Here is a 22,889-nt window from a genome sequence, read left to right as displayed (position 1 = left end):
GGCAACCAGCGCTAGGATGAGAGCAAACGGTATCAAGTTTCACCAGGGGAGGTTCAGGGTGCACATTAGGAGGAATTTCTTCAGAGAAGGGCCGATTAGACATTGGACCGGGCAGCCCAGGGAGGTGCTGGAGTGACGGTCCCGCAGGTGATGAGGGAAGCTGGGCGCGTCAGTCAGTGCCGCGGCCTGGCTGGCACTGCGGTGCTGGCCGCAGGCTGCGCTCGGCCATCTCGGCGGTCTGTCCCCGGCCGGCGGATCCTGTGGCGCTGTGCCGCTCCGCCCAGCAGAGGGCGCGGGAGGCCCCGCTGCATGCCGGCTCTGGCGGGCAGGGGGCGCTGGCGGGCGGCAGAAGGAACAGGAAACCGGGGGCGGCCCGGCCGGCCCCCCCGCGCCGCCGCTCCGCGCGCCGAGCATGCGCACACGGGGCGGGCGCGGCGCTCCGTAACGGCGGGCGGGCGAGGAGGAGGAGGAGGGGGAGGAAGAGGTGGGGGGGTGGCGGCGGCAGCAGCAGCAGCGCCTGCGCGCCCAGGGGCCGCCGCCGCCTCCGCAGCCTGCGAGAGAGACCGGATCCGCCGCCGCATCCTCCTCCTCCCCCACCGCTTCCCCCCGGCCGCCCGCGGTCGGGACGGCGAGGCAGAAGAGGAAGCGGCGGTCGGAGGTTTGTCCGGCGCGGAGGGGTGCGGGAAGGGGGAAGGATGGCGGCGGTGGCGGCGCTCCCGCGCTCCCGTCCCACCGCGCCGCGGCCGCCGGGCCCTTTCCCGTCCGTGCGGGGGGAGCGGCCGTCCCGGGGGGCCTGGGTCCGGGGGGGCCCGCGGGGGCTCTGCGACAGCCGCTCCCCCCGCCCGAGCGGGCGCGGCTCCCGCCCGCCCCCTCCCGCCGCGGCCGCTCCCGCCCCGCGGCCCCGGGCCCGCCGGGCACCGCCGGAGGTGGCAGCGCGGTCCGGCTGCCCTCCCTCGGGCAGGGCCGGTTCCCGGGAGAGCCGGGAGGAGGAGGAGAGGCCGTCGGGATCGTCCCTAAGCGCGGAGCGCGGCGGTGCTGGAGGAACGGGAAGGTGCCCCCTTCCTTGTGGGGAAAGCAGGAAAGGGATTAAGGCGGTGGAGGGACGGGACGGCGCACCTGAGCATCGGGGAGAGGGAGGAAATGTGTTCTTTCGCCCCTAGTCCTGCATCGCCGCGTCCCGCAAGCGGGAGCTGCGCGGGGGGTGGGTGGGCAGCGGGGCTCCCTTCGGGCTGAGCAGGTGGGCATGTCCCAAACCTCGCTGTTTGGGTGGCAGCGCTCGGAGGGACACAAACCGAGAAGTCTTGGAGGAGAGCAGCAGCGTAGTGGCATTGCAGTTTCTTGTAGCTGCCCCCACGTTCCCTACTGTTGTGTCTAGTTGTGTGCATGTATCCACTGTGGGTACCCGCAGTGACCAAGGGTGGGCTTCTGTGATTGATTGTATGTGGCTTTGAAGAGCCTAGTAATTCTTAGTAAGCTTTTCTGGACTAAATAAACACACAGTATAGCTTTGAAGTTAGCACATCTGCATGCCTAGGATTTTTCGGCGTTTACCATTATTTCTGCTATGAACGGGATAAATACCTGCTGCTTTTGAAATAACTTTAATTACGATTTAGAAATGCGTTTGTGCTGTACTTAGCATGTGCATTTTTAGAGTTTTTATTGCAAAGCGTCAGCTTGGCTTGTCTACATCATGTACATCTTCTTTGTGATCATAGTGGGCCTGAAAGGCCGTGTGCTGTTGTGAGCTCACCTAGGGCTGTATCTACACGAATTTTGTTCAAATGATGTGTTTAAGAGATTATTAAAATGCACACTCAATGTTGTTCATACTCTGAGAAATGTACCTGAAGAAATAGGTAATTTTTAGTATTTCATACGCTCAGATGCATAAATCAAGTAGTCTCATGATTTGAGTATAGGTGTTACACCTCTCTCCCAATTGTTTTTGTGTGTCGAGTAGAAAGGGCCCTTTATACTCAAAGATGTGTAAGCATCATCTTTCAGGAACAGACCAAAGATGAAGAAAAGATGTTGCTCCTTATTTAATATTTTTAAACTATGTTTTAGACCGACGGTTGTTTTTTTCTTTGGTGAAGCAGGCTTTTTTGTTTTGGTCATGTGATTATGAAACAGACCAGAATTGGTGCAAATGCTTAAATTTCTCTTTCATAGTTTAGTGACTGTTGTGCTTTGAGAATAAATTTCATATGCATGAATATGATGTCCATTATATGATTTAACCTTTCAGGAACTACCTGACAATTAATTAAGCTATGTTAATGACTAATTAATTTCTTAATGTAGAAATGCTTGAATTTGTAGTGAAGCATCATATAGTGAATATTTAAGAAAATGACACATAATTTTAAACTGGAATTTAAGTTGCTAAATAAAACAGACTAGCTTCATTAATGTACTAGAGTTCAGAGAAAAAAAAAACCTTGTATATACAGAATACATGGCTGGATCTTACTGGAGACGTCCATGGCCCACTTTTTTTCAAAGGTTAATTTTCCAAAACAGGTCAAGTCGTCCCACAAAACAGAAACACCCTTGGGGATGGAAACTACCTGTGCTCAGCGCAGAAGTCCAGTTGCCAATTTAAGCTGTAGGTTTATCATGTGCTAATTTTCTTTTTGAGCCGGTATTTCCTTTAGTGTATAACTTCCTTTAGGAGCAGAAAAACAGGAGTGCATTGTGACCAAACATATTGTTAGCATGGATTCTGACACTTCTGGTCTCTAGCTTCTGTGTAGTTTCAGAAAACTCACCTACCTCAAAGTTGTAACTCACCTCCCAAGCATAGTATGTGTGGAAGATCGTAGTAGTTTCCAAGTGAGTAGTGATTTTCAAGATAACATTGTAAGACTAAATCTGTCCTTGTGTTTAGTGAAATTTCACATTGTTGTCTTATTAGAATCTCCTTGATGTCCTCAGTTTTCTGGACTGCAGTGCTATCAAAGACACCTTTGATGGCTTTAGAAGAGAGGAAAACTTCCAAGTCTGGAACTGCTTCATCAATTACCTATTTCTTTCTCACTGCCAAGGATGCAAATCTGATACATTACTCACCAATGTAGAGCTTCCAACTCCTTTTTTCTTCTTTTTTTCTATCTTTCCCATCTTTGAGATCTATTGGCTAGGTGTGTCAATTTGCATAATTGATTCTAATCAGTGTTAGTACTCACATTCCCCCTTGCTATTAGCTGCTGTAGTAATTTTGAAACTCCTTGATTTGTAACTGTGAATAGCACTCATAGTAACCAGGTATTGAAGTGCCTGAGCTGGATACTATGTTGCTAGCTGGGAGGATTGCTATCTCCACACACACCAAGGCTTGTGTGGCTTGGCTTACGGTTGTTCAGGTCTAAATTCTGACCTTTTATTATGTTAAAAATAGTGAATGACTCACTTCTTTAGACGTGTTTTTACTTGTGATTTGTATGAAACTGCCCTTGGATGGAAATAGGAATTTGATTAAAGCTTCGTAAAAGCAGTATTTAAAGTTTTGTTGTTGGTTTTTTGTTTTTTGGTTTTTTTAAATTAGTTATAGCCAGATAAAATAAATTGAATGTCTAGGAATATATGTTTTGGTTGTTCAGTTTTTAAAAATTTTTCTTCCAGACATATGGAAGATGAAGTGTGTTTTTGAAAGTGTTAACTGTAGTTAATGAAGTTAGAATTCAAGCGGTATTTAGATGGCTGAAGATGCAGATGGAAACTTGTGACACTTTCACAGATCTTTTACATGTCTCCCAGCATTTAATGGGAAATTAGGCATCTAATCTGACAGACTAATTCATGGGATTTTGAGAAGGACTTTTCCGAGTATCAAAATCTCTAAGAAAAAAACCAAAAAACAACCCAAAGCCAAAGATGCCTATATCTCTTTTGACATTCTTATAATTTGGGGAGGAAAGAAATTAATTTTTTAATAAGTCCAGTTGAAGAATATTATATCTATATATCTTGTATCTTCCCCTGCCAGATTAGAAATAGTCAATATATCTATTCCATGTTACACAATGAAGTATAGTGCTAGCACTGCCATGTATGTAGTGCAGTATATATCTCTGTTTATCAATCTTTGCCTGACCTCAGAAAATAAACAGATTCAAGGAAGGCAATTAATAGCCTATCCCATAACTCATTAACATTTGATGACTAATTTTTTGAATGCTCTCATTCAGATTTGAAGTACATGAACAAGTGTTAACAAGCCACCTCATTAAAATTACTTAAGCAAAAAGGAATAATTACTCAAAAACAAACCCTCTTATCAACGCGTTACCTAACGTTGCTCTCCAGCTTGATAGGGAGGTACTTTGAATCACCCGGTGATCACTTGGTTTCATCTGCAGAGCAGCACCCTGTGGCCTTCTAGCAGCTACCTGCCAGTCCTGTTTTGGATAGCTGGCTTCCAAGAAATTACACAGAACAAAATGGTCACTCCGGTGACATCGTTGAAGGGGAAAGTCTCATTCCTAGAACTTGTATTCAGGGATTATTTTTATTCTACCAGGATTTCAGTTCAGAATATTAAGCTAACTTCAGCCATAGATCTTTTCATCCATAAATGAGAAATGTCCACTTCTACATAGTTATTGGAACTACAGCAGACAATAGTGCATTTGTGTACATTTTCTCAAGTCCATAGTTTTTCATTTATCTCTGATCCAAGAACTGTATGCCAACCAGGCACAGTGCAGTGAGAGAGTTGTTGGGTTGGGACTGGAAAGAGCTGAGCCTCTTACATTTCTGCTTTGGAACTACATGGCTTTGGACAAGCTGCTTTTTATTTCAATGCCTCAGTTTTTCAGTCTCTAAAGTGAGGAGAGTATCTTTAAAATTGTCTTGAACTCTCCAAAGAGGTATGAGAGAGGTAGGTAATCTTGGATGTTTTTCCAGGCACTAAATGATGTTCCTACCACTTATCCTAATGTTTTGAACAGATTCATTTCTCTTGGGCAAATGACAATATAAATTATGGCAATTTTGGACCAGAAATTCAGAGGTCTTTGACGTATTTATTTCCATTACAAGGGAATGGGATGTGACTCCTGACTTTGTGACAAATAGAAAACTTTGTTCTTTAGCAAACGGTTATTGTTGGCAGCAAAACACAGTATGGATGTGGAAAACAGGAATCGTGTACGTAGCATGTTCCTACCATGTGCACTTCCCTGGAATACACGACAGATGGTTTCCTGTAAACCAAGGACTCCAGCTTTGTAAATGTACCGTTCAAAGGTGATCCACATCACATAAATGTTCTGCAACAGGACTCCTGTCATCTCCTCAATCTTTTCTGCTACTGAGGGTCAAACTCAAATGTTCCAGTTATTTATAGTAATTAATTTCACAGTTTCAACTCGGCTTCTGCTGAACAGGTCTGCTTTTTCAGTTATTGACTGTCAGCCGCACGCTGCCAAAAATGTCTTTAATCATACTAGCAGGTGTATATCAATTTCTCTGTGGCATCCTTGACTGGTTCTGGTACCTAAGGACTGCATGAGTGCATATTAATTTTCTTCTTTTCTTCCTGTTTCTGAAGAAATATTTATATTCTTTACAATTACATCAGAAGAGGAAGCTATGGTATCAATGAGTTCTTTTGCTAAAGCTTTGTATTACTGATGCTCTGCCCAAAGAGAGCTCAGTCCACCAGCTTGTATTGTTCTTGAAACTTTATTCCTAAGCCAGGAAAAACAATGCTGTAGAGAGACTCTGGATACCAGCAGAGCCACAAGCTATTTATTTCTGTGGGCCTAGCACACTTAGGAAGTCTGTGTATCTCTGTAGCTGTTTAAAGTTCAGTGCAAAATCTGTCAGTGGATTGGGTTGCATGGTGAGCTGTTCTGAGTACCGAGAGAGTGGGCAGTGGTGCAGAGATGGGGTGCACACTGATTTGGTGGAAAGGAGCTATGACCTGAAGGAGAAGGTCATTGCTTTAGATGGAGCAGTATCTCTATATCCTCGATACCTTTATGGTTTAGTGGCTTTAGAGGTCACCTGAAACTTAAAGGTCTTCAGTCAAGACTTGTGCTACTATCTGTTATTGTAGCACACAGTAGTATCTACTTCTTCCCCCAAATGTTACTGCCTTTTCTGCTTTCCCTAATTAACTGTCTTCACCTCAACAGTGAGCATTGGATTTGACCATTTTGACTGTTTTGTGGTTAAACAATTCCTGTTTGTGTATATTTATCAATGAAAAAGAAAAAGATCAGGGACTCTAAATTAGTAGTAATTAAAATGGCATTAATCAAGCATATCTGTTTCAAGTGAGTGTATGTTGAAAGACAGCTGTTTCTGAATTGTATTACAGGCAGGGCTGTGTTGAAAAAGTAGATCTTCAATGTGGTGGCAGGTATTTCTACAACCTTCATCTCACACTAAATCTTGTATTTTTGTGTGGAATTTAAGGAATGTCATTTCACACAAGTTGTTTCTGCATTCTCTGTTCATCATGAACTGTAGTGATAGTGATATCTTACACGTAAGACAAACATGTCCTGGTTATTCCTCAGTTTTGGAATGCAGAGGAACAATGCAAGATTAAATAAATCTGGAAGCATTTGATAGCTGTGCTCCTCTGGTGCCCATTATGATGGCAGGTAATTTTACTGTCACAACTATCCCATTCTTAATTAGGTTTTTGAGTTCACTTGGAAGATGAAATAAAACCTGACCCCATTTTTAAGGGAAGAAGAAATGTCCAAACAAGAAAATGGACACAGTAGGTGTTTTGAGCCCTGCTATTCCAGCATTCCTTTGCTCCTATTATTTCCTTGTTTTTCTTTTCTCCCATCTGCAACAGTGAAGCTTACCTGGCTTTATGGAAATTACTCAGAAGGAAAAAAAATGGAATGTGAAATATTATTAGGTGAAGCCCTTCTGCATGGACGAGATGAATTAGACAAGCATTGGAAATATAAGGGTTTAGGGTTTTTAAATTGTTTTTTTTAAATCCTAAGCACTAGTTCTGCTTGATCTTTACTAGAATGCCAAAGGTGAAATAAACAGGTTGATGATGATGTTGAAAGTTCAGTTGGAAAGTGATGGAATGTTGAAGTTACTGCATTTATATTTTTAGTGGCCTGGTATTGATAAACTTTAAGTAGACAAAAACAAAGAAGCAGAAAAAATCACAGCTTAATGTAGAAATGGGAAAAAAGTGGCTATCTTATCAGTGGTTGAATGAAATTCACAGGTGTATTCAGTGGGAAATCTGGGTAATTCTTTGAGGAGGAATAAAGTCTTATTGAACCTTGTTTTAACTTTCCAGCCTTAGGAGCTTTGTTGACAAAATAAATTCTTTTAATTTGTGAGTCTGGGTCATATGAGAATTAATGTACCAACTCCTCTGCTTTTCATTTCTGTTTGATACCTTTGTTGTTTGAACTTTTTCTTAGAATGGTTTTATTGCAAGTAATGAAGTACTGATTTAGAAATGTTTATTAGACAATTACATCTAAGAGGTAACTATGAAAGGTTTTTCAAAATGTGCTAATGTGTAAATCAATTTTATTTTCCTGCTTTCAGTCAGTCAAGTGCAGTCACTGATCACGAGATGTTACCACGAAACCTACCTCAGACTTCACTTTTGCTTATCCATTTACTGCGTCATAGATCTCAACGGGAGCTCTGCAGACACTCTTGAAAGTCTCTGAACAGATTGGGACATCAAGTCAAAGCATGATGACCTAATAGGAGGTCAAAGTCTCAAACGTTGATTCAGCAGTTCAAGATAACAGTGCCCTTTTTATCAGTATCACTTCTGAAGGCTACAGACCTCCTGCCCTTTCTTTCCTGGCTACTTCAGAAACACTCAGCTGACCTTTCTTTGGTGAAGACATCTAGACTTTTCTCTCTGGTCCTGGAAATATTAATGGAATACAATCATGTCTACCCAGGACGAGAGGCAGATAAATACAGAGTATGCTGTATCCTTGCTGGAGCAGTTAAAATTCTTCTATGAACAGCAGTTGCTAACTGACATAGTGTTGATTGTGGAGGGCACTGAATTTCCCTGCCATAAGATGGTTCTTGCAACGTGCAGCTCATATTTCAGGTAAGTATTCAAAAGCTACATAATCCATGGTACCTGGTTTTGAGTGTAATAGTAATTGATCCAACAGTGTGTTGCAGAGACTTAAAGATCAGTGAAGTAAAAAACCTAAATATCCTTACTTCCCAACACCAAAAGAGTAAAATAAAATTTCTAGCGTCCTGTGACTTATTTGAGATAGTTATTGTAGTTTCTACAGTAGGTGTGGGGGGAAAAAAAAAATCACACTTGTGATATCTCGTTTTCTTTAGGGAGTTAATTGAATCTGAATAATTAGTAAATTTCTTATTCTTCACTTAATCTTTAAAATACTTAATCTGTTTTTATTTCCCAAGGTAGGATAACAAGGGATTATTGAGACTTGGCTGCAGGGATTCTGAGTTAAACACTGTCATGTTTAACTGTAGTTTCTTAATAGAAGCATCTGCTAAAAGTAGGGATTGCTATGAAAGTTCATGGCTCTCTTTTCTGAATCATCTGGTTCTCTCTTCTCAGCAAAGAAGCCAGAAACTCTTCACAACTGAGTGTTGTGGCAGTGCAAGAGTTTTTCTGTGTGTGGTTTGGGTTCTTTTTTTTTTTTTGTTTCATGTTCCCCCCAGATACTATTGAAACTTTTTGTTCTTTATCTCTTGTTTTCCAAATGTCCCGTTTTTGGTCTTTTAAAACGTTTTTATTAATAAGATACGTTAAACACTACCACTCTTTGCAAATACCTTCATAGTAAGACCTGCATGATGAGGCACCATGAATTTTCTGCAGTGATTAATCATTTTTTGCTGGCAACATAGTATAATTAATCTGCCTGTCTGGAAGGAATTTTGAAGCTTGAGACTAGTCTTGGTGACATCCACGCATATTTTACCTTCCTGATGCATTTGTGGAGGCATTATAAGTTTCCTGTGTAATCACAGGAGGGTTTGCAAATTTACTTTTCCTGGGATAGGCTCACTATGTGGAACCCATCTAAGCTGTTTTCTGTATTTTGGCTCCTTTCTTGTAAAAAACTGTTCAAGGATTAACTTATTACTTTCACAGAAATTTTTGTCTCTGCTGGGTTTTGTGTTTATTTTTTTCAATTCAGATAAATCTAATCCAATTTTTAGCAACAAGTATTGTGGTATCACTAGATAATAATTATTGGCCTTGTGCAGATGACTTAGTTCCAACAGTTTGTAAAATAACAGCCACTGGAAATGTAGCCAGATTTAATGTGGGTGGTTAATCATAAGGTTGGAAAGCTGTCATGAGTCCACGCAGTGTGCTGCATCAGAATGTGCAGTCAAATCTCTTATTCATATGTGTTTGTTTATTATTTATGGAATGAGGTTTTGGCACTGGTTAAAAGAAGTATCAAACTTGTGGTTTTGTCATGTTCTGTTTTTCTTCTCTACTTTGGTTTACAAAAAGATGCTCAGCTTCCTAAATTTAGCTTTATTATAAAAAATTAATAGCCATGAAGGAGGGGGAAGAAAAGCAAAGCATCTTTTGGTGTGATCCAGCCATTGTGTGTGATTGCAGCCAGCTTACCTTCCATCTTTGTGTCTGAATGATGTGCAGCCCTGCTCCAGCACAGGCTGCTCAACAGTGTGTGAGCAAGAGCCAGAGTATCCAACAGCTCCCTCTTCCTCTCCTTTCTCTGTACCCTCTTGTTTACCTTTAAATAGCTGCACAGCAAGTTGATACTCACTTAGTCAGTGATCCTTCCTAAAATGCAAGTTGCCCTGAGCTAAGGAGCTTAGAAGAAGACAGAGGAATGGGGATGGGATATTGTCTTGGTATCAGATGCTTTCTGGAATGGCTTTGCTTAAGGAGTGTATCTCCATGTCCCCTTCACTTCTGCAGCTGGAGGCAGGACTACAAGGTCTACCCACTGGCCCTTCTAACTTCTCCATGCCTGGTTTCCTAAAAAACAAATAAATGTAAAGAGGCTTGAGCTGAATTTTTAATACAACCATAAATACCAAACCTGAATCAATATAAAGCTCTTGAAACCAATGTCCCCTATTTTATGAAAACTGGCAAGTACATGGTTCATAGTACCAGATTTCAGTTAGTTCTGTGTTACAATTAAAATACCAGCATGGGCAACAGGTATGTAAAGCATTAAGGAAACAATAACCATTTTTTAAATTGCCTTTCTAGTCTTTTTCAGAAAGATGTAATGGAAATACTCGCTCTTTTTTTTTTCCCCAGACTAGATCTGATAGGTTTTTCTGTTATTGATTTTTGTCTGCAAATTTGAAGTTTAGTGCATGTTTTGATGAATGGTGTATAAGAAATAATTCATACAGTGGTAGTCCATGCTCCATTTCTTCTCCCAGAGGAGCAATCTTTTTGATATTACTTAGCTCAGTCCATTATATAAATCTTCTTCTTTTGTTTTAGAATCTAAAACCTAGCCGTGTATGTTTCATCAGTATTTTCTAGTGGATGTTTCTTCCCTCTTATCACCTATCATAGAAAAATGTTTAAGTTACGTCATTAAAATTGGAAAATCATTAGAGCTCTCTGGTGATTAACACAGAGAGTTTGCTTGAATATATTTCTACAGAAGGCACTGATGGTACTTTTTTAATGTTCTGTTCAAATGTTTTATCTTAAATAGTAGATGTTAGCCTACGGTAAATACCAAACACCTGTAAACAGGCCAGCAAAAGGACTGTTCACCTTTAGAAGTGTAATCACCAAAGGCTTACAGGTGACTGTTTAAGATTACTCACTGCTGATCTTTGTCTTAATATGTGTGTTTCTCCTCAGAGCAATGTTCATGAGTGGGCTGAGTGAGAGCAAACAAACACATGTCCACCTGAGGAATGTGGATGCAGCCACTCTGCAGATCATCATCACTTATGCATACACGGGTAACTTGGCAATAAGTGACAGCACAGTAGAGCAGCTCTATGAAACTGCCTGCTTCTTACAGGTAGGAATGTTTGGAGGATGAAATAACAGCTTCTAGTCTCTGAACCATTTTATTCTTTATCTTGGTATAAAATCTTTCCTTTTTGGTAATTTCAAAATACTTTTGTTCCGTTTGCTCAGGATAGATAGCAGTTGCCTGCCAAATTTGCTTCATGTAGCCATCCCTCCTTGCATTACAGTCCCTTTGGAGGGTTGGAAGTAAACCAGTGCACTTCTAACATTTAGAAAATCAGTTTTGCCAGCAGACATAATCATGTTGCATACATGATCTGTATGAAGCAGTTGAGTGAGTCACTGCTGTATTTTTGTGTACGCATAATATTTCAGATCTGAACTGTGTTATTCAGCACCAGATGCAGGTACTTTTATGTGCTGGTGCTACATGAAAGTATAAATTGATGTGTAATACTTCGTGTGTTTCTTCTTTGTATTACAGGTAGATGATGTGTTACAACGATGTAGAGAATACTTAATCAAAAAAATTAATGCAGAAAATTGTGTGCGTCTACTAAGTTTTGCTGATCTCTTCAGCTGCGAAGAGTTAAAACAGAGTGCTAAAAGAATGGTGGAGCACAAGTTCACAGCTGTGTACCACCAGGAGGCTTTCATGCAACTGTCACATGATCTACTGATAGATATTTTAAGCAGTGACAATTTAAATGTGGAAAAGGAGGAGACAGTGCGTGAGGCTGCTATGTTGTGGCTGGAGTACAACACGGAATCACGCTCGCAGTATTTGTCCTCTGTTCTTAGCCAAATCCGAATCGATGCACTTTCAGAAGTAACACAGAGAGCCTGGTTTCAAGGCTTGCCACCTAATGATAAATCAGTGGTGGTGCAAGGACTGTACAAATCGATGCCCAAATTTTTCAAGCCCAGACTTGGCATGACAAAAGAGGAGATGATGATATTCATTGAAGCTGCTGCTGAAAACCCTGGTAGTCTTTACTCTTCTGTCTGTTATAGCCCACAGGCAGAGAAAGTTTACAAACTCTGCAACCCTCCCGCTGACTTGCATAAGGTTGGGACGCTTGTAACTCCTGATAATGACATCTATATAGCAGGTGGGCAAGTTCCTCTGAAGAACACAAAAACCAATCACAGTAAAAGCAGCAAACTCCAGGCTGCCTTCAGAACTGTGAATTGCTTTTACTGGTTTGATGCGCAGCAGAACACTTGGTTCCCCAAGACGCCGATGCTGTTTGTTCGCATCAAGCCGTCCCTGGTGTGCTGTGAAGGATACATCTATGCAATCGGGGGAGACAGCGTCGGCGGGGAGCTCAACAGGAGGACTGTGGAGAGGTACGACACCGAGAAGGACGAGTGGACCATGGTCAGCCCCCTGCCTTGCGCCTGGCAGTGGAGCACGGCAGTGGCAGTTCACAACTGCATCTACGTCATGGCACACAACTTGATGTACTGCTACTTCCCCAGGTCTGACGCCTGGGTGGAGATGGCTATGCGGCAAACGAGCAGATGTTTCGCTTCAGCTGCTGCTTTTGGCGATAAGATATTCTATATCGGAGGACTGCACATTGCCAGCAATTCTGGCATAAGGCTCCCCAGCAGTACTGTGGATGGGTCTTCCGTAACGGTGGAGATCTATGACGTGAATAAAAACGAATGGAGGATGGCAGCCAATATCCCTGCCAAGCGCTATTCCGACCCGTGTGTCAGGGCCGTTGTCATCTCCAATTCCTTATGTGTCTTTATACGGGAGACCCACATGAACGAGAGAGCCAAGTATGCCACCTATCAGTATGACCTGGAACTCGACCGCTGGTTCCTGAGGCAGCACATATCGGAACGTGTGCTGTGGGACTTGGGAAAAGACTTCCGGTGCACTGTAGGAAAGCTGTATCCATCTTGCCTTGAAGAGTCCCCGTGGAAACCTCCAACGTATCTCTTCTCACCAGACGGAGCCGATGACTTTGAGCTGGATGGGGAGATGGTTACTTTACCACCTGTATAGTTCCCAAATTAGACTCCACAACTGAGTCTGTGCTCAGTTATAAAATAATGAATGAAATAAATGTCTGTGAAAGAACAGGTCTGGGAACAGAAAGCTCAGAGCTGTCTTTCATGAGTTGTATTTTTATGCCCTACTTAACACTTGCCGCCATTCAGTATGAATTAGTGAAATGAGCAATTATGCTTCCATAATCTCAAATACTATTATCTGATAATTGAGAAAAATATATGTATATCATAAGCTTAAGCATCTGACTTGTCTAAAGAATTAATTCTAGTTCTATAAAGTCTTGGTTCAGGAAAATTAGCTTCAGAAAAAAAGTAGTTATTGTTTCTAGGATGATGTCACAACTCTTTTGAAAGTATCTTCCAGTTATATTTGAACTACTTCTGGATATTCTACTTAAGTGCTAGTTATATAATTGTCAGTGTGGCCTAATCAAGAGACTGTGCTGCACTTACTAAATACTAATATCTACGTTGGTATAGTAATGCCATTAAAAGAAAAAGAAACAAATCCCATGGATCTACCTGTGGTAGGAAGGGTAGATCTTCCATTGTATGGCAACATGCTGGGCAAAATGACTGCAGGTTCAGTCAAGCTGTATGATGAGGTGCATGTATTCTATTTTCACTAACTTATACCTGTCTATTTAGAATACAGGTCTTCCAAGCAGCTGGTAGATTACCAGGTGTGGACTTAAGTTGCTGGGCTTGCAATAGGAATTGCCAGTCCTCATAGTGCGGGTCTATGTGGGGCTTTAATCAGTAAATGCCTCCACATTCTGTATTACAGTAACATTGGCTCATGTATATTACTTCCTGCTGCTGATGTATTTTTCCATTGTAAAACAAAGTTTTAGTGTGGATTAACCAGGTCTTTATTTTCTGTTAATTTAATAACAAGCATTACTGTAGTGTGATTGTGTATAGATATCCCTTAGCTGTCAGGTTTTTTACTTTGTGGGGGGGGGGGAGCAAACTTCAGGAATATCCTGTGCTGTGAGTGCAGGAGAGCAGATGCCTAGTGCTGCTCTGGCATTAATCCCAGGAACCACTAGAAGTAGCGGGGTGCCGCCAACCTACCATGAACACAGGTGCTTCATGACAAACCTTACTAGCATGTTCAGCTGCATCATGTTCTGGCACTGTATTTTGAATGACATTAATTTATTAAAAAAGACTGAATCAAACTGCCTGAGTGTGCTTTTTGGTTGAAAATAAATAGAGCTGTGCCAGCCTCCCACCACATGCACACTTGTGAGTAGCTTAGTGAAGGCAGATAGAAATAGTTAAGCTGCAAAAAGCCTGGAGAGGAGTATATTAAGTTCACTCTGCTCACTAGTCAGCAAAAGCTGAAAATTAGGTATTGAAGTCAAACTAAGGACTACAAAGAACTGGAATCCCCTGCTATCATTTTTGTAAATCAGCACTTCTCCAGTCATATAAATTCTGCGTTCTTGAAAGTGAAGAACTGCAGGCATTAAGAAGGTAAGGAGGAACATTTTCTGTAAGTTCAGAAGATGGCAGACCAGTTTTCAGTCTTCAGTAATCAAGAGCAAATTCCTTAATTGTTTCTTATTACAGTAACTACAACTGTCACCTTCAATACAGACAACACCTATATATTGTTTGGGCTAGGTCTCAAGGAGCTTTACAAAGTTTTGTCTTGTACAGTTATTAAAGGTTTTGACTAGAAAAGGGACTTTAGATAAGAATGCTGCCTTATATAAAACTCTTCCTGATGCCTTGGCATTTTGTGCCATGTGAGGATTTACAGGACCAGAGTAACAGAGTAACAATGGCAAGCTACCAATTTTTTTTTTTTTTTTATGAAGGTGACATAACTTGTTTGCATTTACCATTACATAAACTTTTTTTTAACACCTATGTTTTTTAGATAAGAGGTGTGAGGTGACTCAGGGGCTCCTGCTGATAGGTCTGCTTATATTGCTTTCAGGTTGCAAGCCTGTGCAAGGGAGCATACATAAAAAGAAAGGCAGCAGTACTCCTTTATAATGCAATTTGGAGAATCATGTACCTCAGGCAAAAACATGAGCTGTATCCAAGTAACTCCAGCCTGGATGGGCTGCTCAGTCCTATGGCTCCTTCTCTCTTCACCCTACTGTTACCAGGCTGCATTAGGCTTTAGGACAAGCCTTTGTTGTTTCATTGCAGATGAAGGAGCAGAGTGGGCTAGTTCTGTTACTGAGAACTTTCAACTTGCATTTAAAATCTTTGTGTAGTTTCTTACCAAAGGAAAACAAAAAAGAGTGAACTCGAATAGGAAATAAATACTGAATAGGAAATAATAAACTGCAGTGGCCCTAAGTCATAATTGCCTCACAGAACCTGGAAGAACTTGATTTTATCCATATATGAACATCTTTTGAAATACAGGCAGTCTATGTAACTTCCTGCTAGTCTATGGTTTTTTTCCTATATGTTACCTCTATGCTTTGTGTTTTATATGGCCCAAAATTATGTAGTACCTAATTTAAAATTAATTTGCTGTAAATAATATTGTATTTAAAGACAAGACTAGTCAAGTGATCAACAGTTCTCCAGTGACTGCTAAAGACATACTTACTATTAAGTGAACTTACTAGTAAGTGAGCTTATTTGTTCACCTTCACAACTGGTTGCTGAGCCAGTATTCAGCCCCAAAGGAAAGTAGCTGACAAATGCTATTCTCAAGTCTACTTTCCTAGCATAATTCAAGAAGGAAACTGCAGGGAAAGCATTGTCATCTGCCTGGAAGTGGTCACTAATGGCAGAATTAGAAAAAGACTTTTGCAGGAACAAAGACAACAGCTGAAAAATATGCAGTTCTCATTTCATAAATAGAGCAAATATGATTAAAGCCTTCACAGAGTTCTAAGTAGTGTCTTAGTACAAAGCTTCAGCCTAATCTTAGCCTATTCAACTGGTACTTGGCTTTGAAGTATATTTACATACAAGTTTCAATGAATCAACTCATGTCCTCAAGCTCTGCTACATTTGCAAAAAAGTTTAGCTCTTTTCTGGTAAAGCTAATTTAAGTCAGTCTTACATAATTTCAGTTTCCCTTACCTAAAGTAACAAAAAAGTAATTTGACTCTGCTAATTTTTAACACATTCTCTCATTTTTTTCCAGTTGCTTAAATACATATGCAATTGCAAGTTTAATTGTTATAAAAGGATTGGTCAGATCTGGGACGGTAAATTGTGCCAAGCTTTACAGAGAACAGGATCAGATGGATAGTTAAATTTTGGGGGAAAATAATTTGATAACATTCTAATATTTTCAAGATTTAAACTACTGTTTTTCACGGTATTTCTCATTTCACTTCTCAATGCCTCTGTTAAGATACACAAGCCCTTGCCACATTGCAGTACAGCTAAGGGACACCTCTGCACAAACCTGCAGACCACTTAATTTATTAGCCAGGCTAGTGTTTTTCCTCTTTTGTTTCCCATTCCCAGCTACCTTCAAGTTGTTTTCTGTTTTTTGCTCTGGATTCCTACATGAAAGGAGCTTTAAATTAGGCATACTCTGAAGCAGGCTCACCCTTAAAACCAGTTTCTTTCTACTTCATGCTTAACATTAGCCACACAAAGTTCTGTTTAGTTCCACTTTCAGAAGTATTTAAAATACTTCCCTCCTACAACATTTCTCATGGGTACAATTCAGCAAGGCAGAGTTCTTACAGAGCCTATAACCCAGAGGAGGAGTATCAGCAGAGTCCATAAAACACAGGGATGGCTCCTGATGCCAGGAGGCAGCCTGTATGACATCTGCACATCTTCACACACCTCCCAAGTTCCAGTACAAAAGAGGTCAGTGCCTGAACCAGCAGTGAGAGCAAGACCTGGGTCAGTACTGAGTCACAGAGCCATTGACATGGAAGAAAGAACCGGCATGAGGTTGAAAAGAGAATTACCTCTGCGTGTGCTTTCATTCCCCGCTGCTTTAAACCACACAGCTCTTCCGGGGCCTGGTCTAACTTGTGAAAGCAGCACCTCTGAGACAGCAAAGAAACAGTTTAGGCATTGTACACACACCACTGCTGAAGTGCTGAAGTTTGATTAGTCACCTGGAGCCTTATCTGACTTCATCTCCTCAAACAGGGAAATGTACTGGATACACACAGGCACGTTACTGTATTAATGTGACCAAAGAGCCAGTAAACAGGGCAATAAAAGGTACTACTAATAAAATAAACTAACAATAAAAGGCAACGATGTCACGTAGATGTTAAAGACTATTCAGCTCATGTGCTAAACATCAAGATAAATCTTGACACTGAGATTTTATTTGGGAAGTGCAAGCAGCACAGCTAGCTAATTTAATGCTGAACATGCGTTTTTGCTAAAGAGAAAAAAACAAGAAACAATTATCAACATTCAGGAGTTGCCATATGCTTCAGCCAGCTCTTTGGCACATGGCAAAATTCATATACACACAAATTATTCACAGTGACAAAGGTCAGTAACCACAGGAGGTATTAGGCAGTATGATAAGCTCAGGATTATTTTTTGCCACTTTCTAGTATGCCTGGACTTTTAAATTCTCCACTGTATATCTGTGTGCATTTCTTCAGAGATGAGAAATCAACTGAGTTTCCTTCTCTAGTATTTTCCATCTATTTCATACGGTATGCAAGTGATGTTATTTCCCATATTGTTTTTAAGACAAGATGATACCTGTACATCTGCCTTCACTTCAAATAACTGTTCTTCCTCCAGTCTAAACATTCTTGCTTGATTATGCTCACCTGATCTAGAAAGCAGTACCACATTATTGGTGATCTGGATTAAGACAAGAAAAGATTTTGTAAGTGTTCTCTGCTGCTACTGAGGCAAACAGTAATTGTGCTTTCATCAATATTAGTCAATAAATTCAGGTGGGGAAGTAAAAAAAAACCACCCTACATTATCTGTTGATTTTGAAGTATTATTACAAGAGGAGCTATGTATGATTAAACAATTTTGACTCAAGACAGCTAGACTTCCAAGTTCCATCCCAACTGACAATAAGCCACCCGTGTACAAACGTTATACACACATGACAATTTACAGGGAATAAGGAAATCTGAGTAAGGGTCACTATTTAATTGACAGAAGTGATCCATCTCCATAGTTTTTATGAATCCAAACACTGCTCCCAATGTTTGTTAAAGAATGGGCATCAAGACTGGAAACATCACAGAAGTAAAGCTCTGTGCCTGCTTTTTTAAGTCAGTCCCTTCTCTAATATAATATTAAAGACTCAAAACACCATAAAGCAATTTTTCATACATCTTTAATCATAATACAATAATGCAGTGATTCTCCCTTTAATGAATACTCTCCATGTTGCCCTTTTTAATGAAAACCAAATACCTGCAAGAAAGAGAAATTGCAGTGCATAAAAAACATGATGTAAATTTATCTTCCAATGTGTTTGCACAACTACCTGCACATGGACAGAAAAACATTACAAAATTTTAGAGAACTGCAACAATTCTCTAGACATAACCTTTGTAAATTCACACCTAAACGTTCCCCAAGGCAGTCAGTTTCCTCCTTCTGGAAACACCCATTTACCAAGTCTTTCTCAGACAGGTACAGCAACAGCTGCAGTGGAAGTTCTGCAGTTTTAAAACAGCTCACTATGACAGAGAACTGGATGTGCAGCAATTAATTTACACAGCATCTTGATTTTGACTAGATATCACAATCCACAGGGAACTGCAAGTTACTTTGAAGCTAAATCTACACCAAAATTTTAGTTGTACTTGAAATTCTTACTGATGTAAGAGGTCAGTTGACCTCCTGAGGCCTTCAATCAATTCCCAATGAGCAGCAGCCCACAGGGAACAAAAAGTCACACTAGAGGATCCCCTTGTCCTAAATTTGCAAAAAGCAGCATCCATAATCAGTTTAAATGGAAGACAAACTTCAAAAAGACTGTCAGTGAATTACAAGCAGCTAACAATATCAAAACCAGATGCCAGCAAGTGTCTTCTGGTGGAATTAATTTATTAAAATAATACAGCTTTTTGAGCAGACAGAACTTTAAACAGGCTGGATGCATTTTATTTTTCAAGCAGCACAAGAAAAATCAAATACATTACTTGTATGTTCAATTATCAAGCAATAGCTTCTATGTTTAAAAACTGTATTCACACCTTCACTTTTACAATTAAATACTGCCACATTAGTTTCTCTGCTTAGTAATAATTTGTATGGAAATCAGAAGCTTGTTTGGGCAAAATATTATATTTAATTACAAAGGTACTTAAAACAGATGTACCAAGTCAAACAAGTGCAATGTACCAGAACACTGACCTAAAAATTCTAATTAAATTTTGACATTTGAGGAAACTGGTGTAAGATGTGTACAGGAATTAAGGTTATGACAGGAAAATGACTGATGAAAGACGCTGAACACTTTAGTCAAATGAAATATAGGGTCAGCAATACTGAAGTCTTGTGGGGTTTGAGGGACTTATGTCTACTATGCTCAACAGGTAGTTCCTCAAATGCTGGCACATACAAAAAGCTGAGGTTGATGCCTCTGATGACAGAAAGTTGAGAGGAGTGCTATTGTATTACCTGTAAGTCAGTGTGTGCTGCATGTTGGCAGCCAGAAATTCCTCTACAACATCAAATCACGACAGAGCTGTAACAATACCTTCACAGCTGACTGATTAGAGGCACTATCACCAATTCACTTAGGACCCATTGTTTCTTACAGTGCAGAAATGGATGTCAGGGCTTTTGAAATGGAAGTCAACTGCCTAAATCTTTCTGAATAATTAATAATGCCTGCACTGGAAATTTTAAAACAGAGGAGAAGAAAAGAACTTGCATTTGCATTGGATTTAACTAAAGAGGTTACAAGCACTAAATTAAGAAGAGAACTACATGAGCTTAAATGAACCTCGGTGCCTTCATGCCTTCCTACAGCCCAAAAGTAAGCTTAAGCAAATGTTGGAGAGCAAACACATATGTTAATGAACACAGCTAATTATGAAGATCACTTCATCTCCACCCACTCCACGAGTCTTAGTCACTGTTTGAATTTGAGTTTAAATCTGAGTCCAACTTGCTAGCAAGGTGCCAGGTCTTAAAAAGACTGAAAAGTAATAAAAGCTTTTCATTCTGTCATTTGTAAAGAAAGGAAAATACTCTTTATCAGGTTGTATGTTTTTTGGTTCCAAGACAGAGACAGCTGGACAGAGAGAAAAAGGCTCCAGAGAAAGATCCGTCTGGTCTTCTTGCCCATAAGAGAAAAATCATGAAGTATCACAACAGAGTCACTGTACAAAGCAACGAGCAGCCAATGAGGGCACCTCATTCTGTCTTTCCTTGGATTAATCCACCAGAAAACAAACAAAAAAACAAAGGTCAGCTTTCTAAAACCCCTAGGCCAGCGAGGGAATCTGTGGGAATAAGGGGAATGCAGTGAACTAATAAATCTGCCATATAAATTTGGAGCATATGAAAATTCAACAGAGAAAACTCAGCTGAGGAGGTGACAAAGACAAGGATATTGAAAAGAGATCCTTGAAGGCTCTGCTTCTACAGCTTGTACATGTAATACCAACCACTTGCCTGGCTTCTAGAACTCACCATTGTGAGGTCCTATGCCTAAATCTACCCAGGTGTGCCTTAAGGTGCTGAAGTTAGTTTTACAGGCGCTTAAATCCTTTATGCACCTTTCTCCAGTCTTCATTACAACCTGGACCCTGACCACCTAAATCCCAAACAGCAGATAATATGTTAGTCATTTCACAAAAGCAAGTGATTAATTTGGGTTATTTTCTTATCTGCATGCTGAATCAGAAAGCTCTAGACACACTGTGAATAAACAGCATTAGTCTTACTTCACTGCATATAAGGTAATACCTAGTCTTTGAAAAGATAAAAATGTCTACTACAGAGTTGTGGAATAAAACAGAGAAGAGCATCAGAAGTTTTAGGGGATATACAAAGACACACAGACCAGGAGCAATAGCTGCAGTTTGATAGATACATCTTACTTGTGTGTCAGAAGCAATAAATTAGTAGAGCTTTAGGGGCCTTTTTTGCCCTTCTTAAATCAAAAACTACTCAAATTAGCTGTTTACTTTCAGGTTTTCCAGTCATTCTATCTAGTCTGTCCCAGAAAAAAAATTCAAGAAGGCTTTAAACCAGATCCCATGTTTTCAAATCACTAAAGCAAAAAAACTGACAACCAAGTTGCTGGACAGTGACAATGTGATCCAAGTGTGGCTTTTCTCTTAGCTTTACAAGTGCACATAAGGAATTAAAACATAATTTCTTAAAAACATTCAAGCCTTCTTGTTTATCTCTTGTACAGCCGCTGCATTTTATTTGAGGAATAGGAGAAATAACCATGACTACAAATCTTGGCCCCAGAAAAGAACATGGCAAAATGCTGACAGATACTGATGAGGCAATAAACTAAGAGCCTTTTGGTACAGAAAAGTTGGAACACTTGATAATGTAATATAGAAAATGTTAAGAGCAACATGTGGGGATGACAGAAGGCATAGAGAGGCACGCACATTGCAAGAAAACAGGAAATAATCTCCCTTGGAATCAAGAAATATAGGAAGTGCAATACGCTTGCATACAGGAAACACCACATGCATGTAACATAGGAAATACAGCATTATGCCACATCTTTTCAAATAAACTATTATATTTCTTCACTCTAGGATACGAACTGAACTTTTCTAGTTACTCTCAATTCTAGTATTACTTTCATTATGAAAAAAGCAATTTTCCAAATAGCACATTCCCTGAGTTGACACAGAAAATCCTCATAGCTGATTTTCATTTGGAAGAGTCCTCATAACTTTATAGGGAAAAAAAAAAACCCACACAGAGTTTCCTACTATGTTAGTTTTGGGTAGGTTTAGTACTTCATACTCATATGTATGCAACTACATTAATGTTGTAATTATATCCTAATAGAGCAAGACCTCACAAAACTGTCTATGATCCAATCCCAATTTGGGAGAAATGTTTTGTAATACTTTCCCTGAAGAGATCTCTCCAACTGGAATTCCATTCACATCCCAGGGGAAAAACTCAGCCAAAACATATGCAAAGTGATGAAGGGCTACTGCATAACATGAAGAACTGATTTTGCAACTGTAACACAGTTTTGGAGACACAAAGAGAGCTAGAGACAGAATTATTCAAATAACTCTACATGGATACAGAGGGTAGAGGGAAAAAAAACCCAAAAACCCTTGTCAGCCACAATCTTACTCTGCACCTTGTTAATTTTAGTTTGCAGGTAAAAGCAAGAAAGTTCCATCCTTTAAGGGTTGCAGAGATTCTCTCAAATCCAACCTAAAAGAGGAATTATTATTTATATTCTGCTTATTTCTAACAAGAATTCACAAACATTTGGCTATCTGGATTGAAAAATAGAACTACTTTACATAAATATCTTCAACATCCAAGAAAATGTACAAATCTAAAGTCAAACACATTTGGCTTGCAACAAGCCCCGTTTGCTAATGTCTCTATAAAGGCTCAGTTTTAAAGAGAAGTAGTCATTTTTAAATATAACCAATATACTGCAAATGCCATCCCATTGTATGGTGACACCATTCTTCTATACTTCTAGTGAAAGTGAATAATAACATTCCACATCTGCTTGAAAGCAACATATACCTTATTTTGGTCCTGGGTAGTTAATTTCCACTCCTACATTTTGGAGTGGTCTTTTTACAGCTCAGAGAAAGATTGCACCTGAAATAGTCAGCAGCATTCTGCCAAACCAGCATTTAGTCCCCAAGGCTTTGGTTTGACTGTGTGAAAGTGGAAAACCACGAAGACATAGCTGATTTCGCACTTGTGAGGGCTCCTCCAACAGACTGACCTGCAATACAAAACAAGGATCAATAGTGAAGTGTTATCTTTATCTTTACTTTGA

At 40.3% G+C, this 22,889-nt stretch overlaps 2 protein-coding genes across 4 annotated transcripts in view; one reads left to right on the top strand and one right to left on the bottom strand.

Annotated features, from left to right (window-relative positions):
• The first annotated feature begins 520 nt into the window (after positions 1-520).
• KBTBD2 (kelch repeat and BTB domain containing 2) lies at positions 521-14,160 on the top strand. Of its 3 annotated transcripts, none has more exons than XM_085051378.1 (4): positions 521-658; positions 7,549-8,077; positions 10,832-10,997; positions 11,433-14,160. In XM_085051378.1, the coding sequence occupies exons 2-4, from the start codon at positions 7,908-7,910 to the stop codon at positions 12,966-12,968; spliced, it is 1,872 nt and encodes a 623-aa protein (XP_084907504.1). In that variant the 5' UTR covers positions 521-658; positions 7,549-7,907; the 3' UTR covers positions 12,969-14,160. The 3 variants fall into 3 exon arrangements, with proteins under 3 accessions (XP_084907504.1, XP_084907506.1, XP_084907505.1); XM_085051380.1 differs by lacking the exon at positions 521-658 and adding an exon at positions 870-1,051; XM_085051379.1 differs by lacking the exon at positions 521-658 and adding an exon at positions 870-1,091.
• Positions 14,161-18,233: 4,073 nt separating this feature from the next.
• Positions 18,234-22,889, bottom strand: part of AVL9 (AVL9 cell migration associated) — a 41,491-nt gene continuing 36,835 nt past the window's right edge. The window contains exon 16 of the mRNA XM_085051375.1: positions 18,234-22,835. Within this exon, the coding sequence (XP_084907501.1) occupies positions 22,741-22,835 (95 nt within the window). The 3' untranslated portion in view covers positions 18,234-22,740. The remainder of the gene's footprint in view (positions 22,836-22,889) is intronic.

This window comes from Lichenostomus cassidix, chromosome 2 (assembly GCF_008360975.1).
Source record: "Lichenostomus cassidix isolate B80296 chromosome 2, HeHo_3.0, whole genome shotgun sequence".
NCBI lineage: Eukaryota > Metazoa > Chordata > Aves > Passeriformes > Meliphagidae > Lichenostomus > Lichenostomus cassidix.
The sequence above is the reverse complement of the archived record's forward strand: the minus strand, read 5'-3'. Positions and strand labels throughout refer to the sequence as shown.

Excerpts from the sequence above, each read along its gene's own strand:
- KBTBD2 (XM_085051378.1), top strand. The coding sequence starts at position 7,908 with ATGTCTACCCAGGACGAGAGGCAGATAAATACAGAGTATGCTGTATCC. Across the intron at positions 8,078-10,831 it reads ACGTGCAGCTCATATTTCAG|AGCAATGTTCATGAGTGGGC; the intron begins GTAAGTATTCAA and ends GTTTCTCCTCAG. Across the intron at positions 10,998-11,432 it reads AAACTGCCTGCTTCTTACAG|GTAGATGATGTGTTACAACG; the intron begins GTAGGAATGTTT and ends TTTGTATTACAG.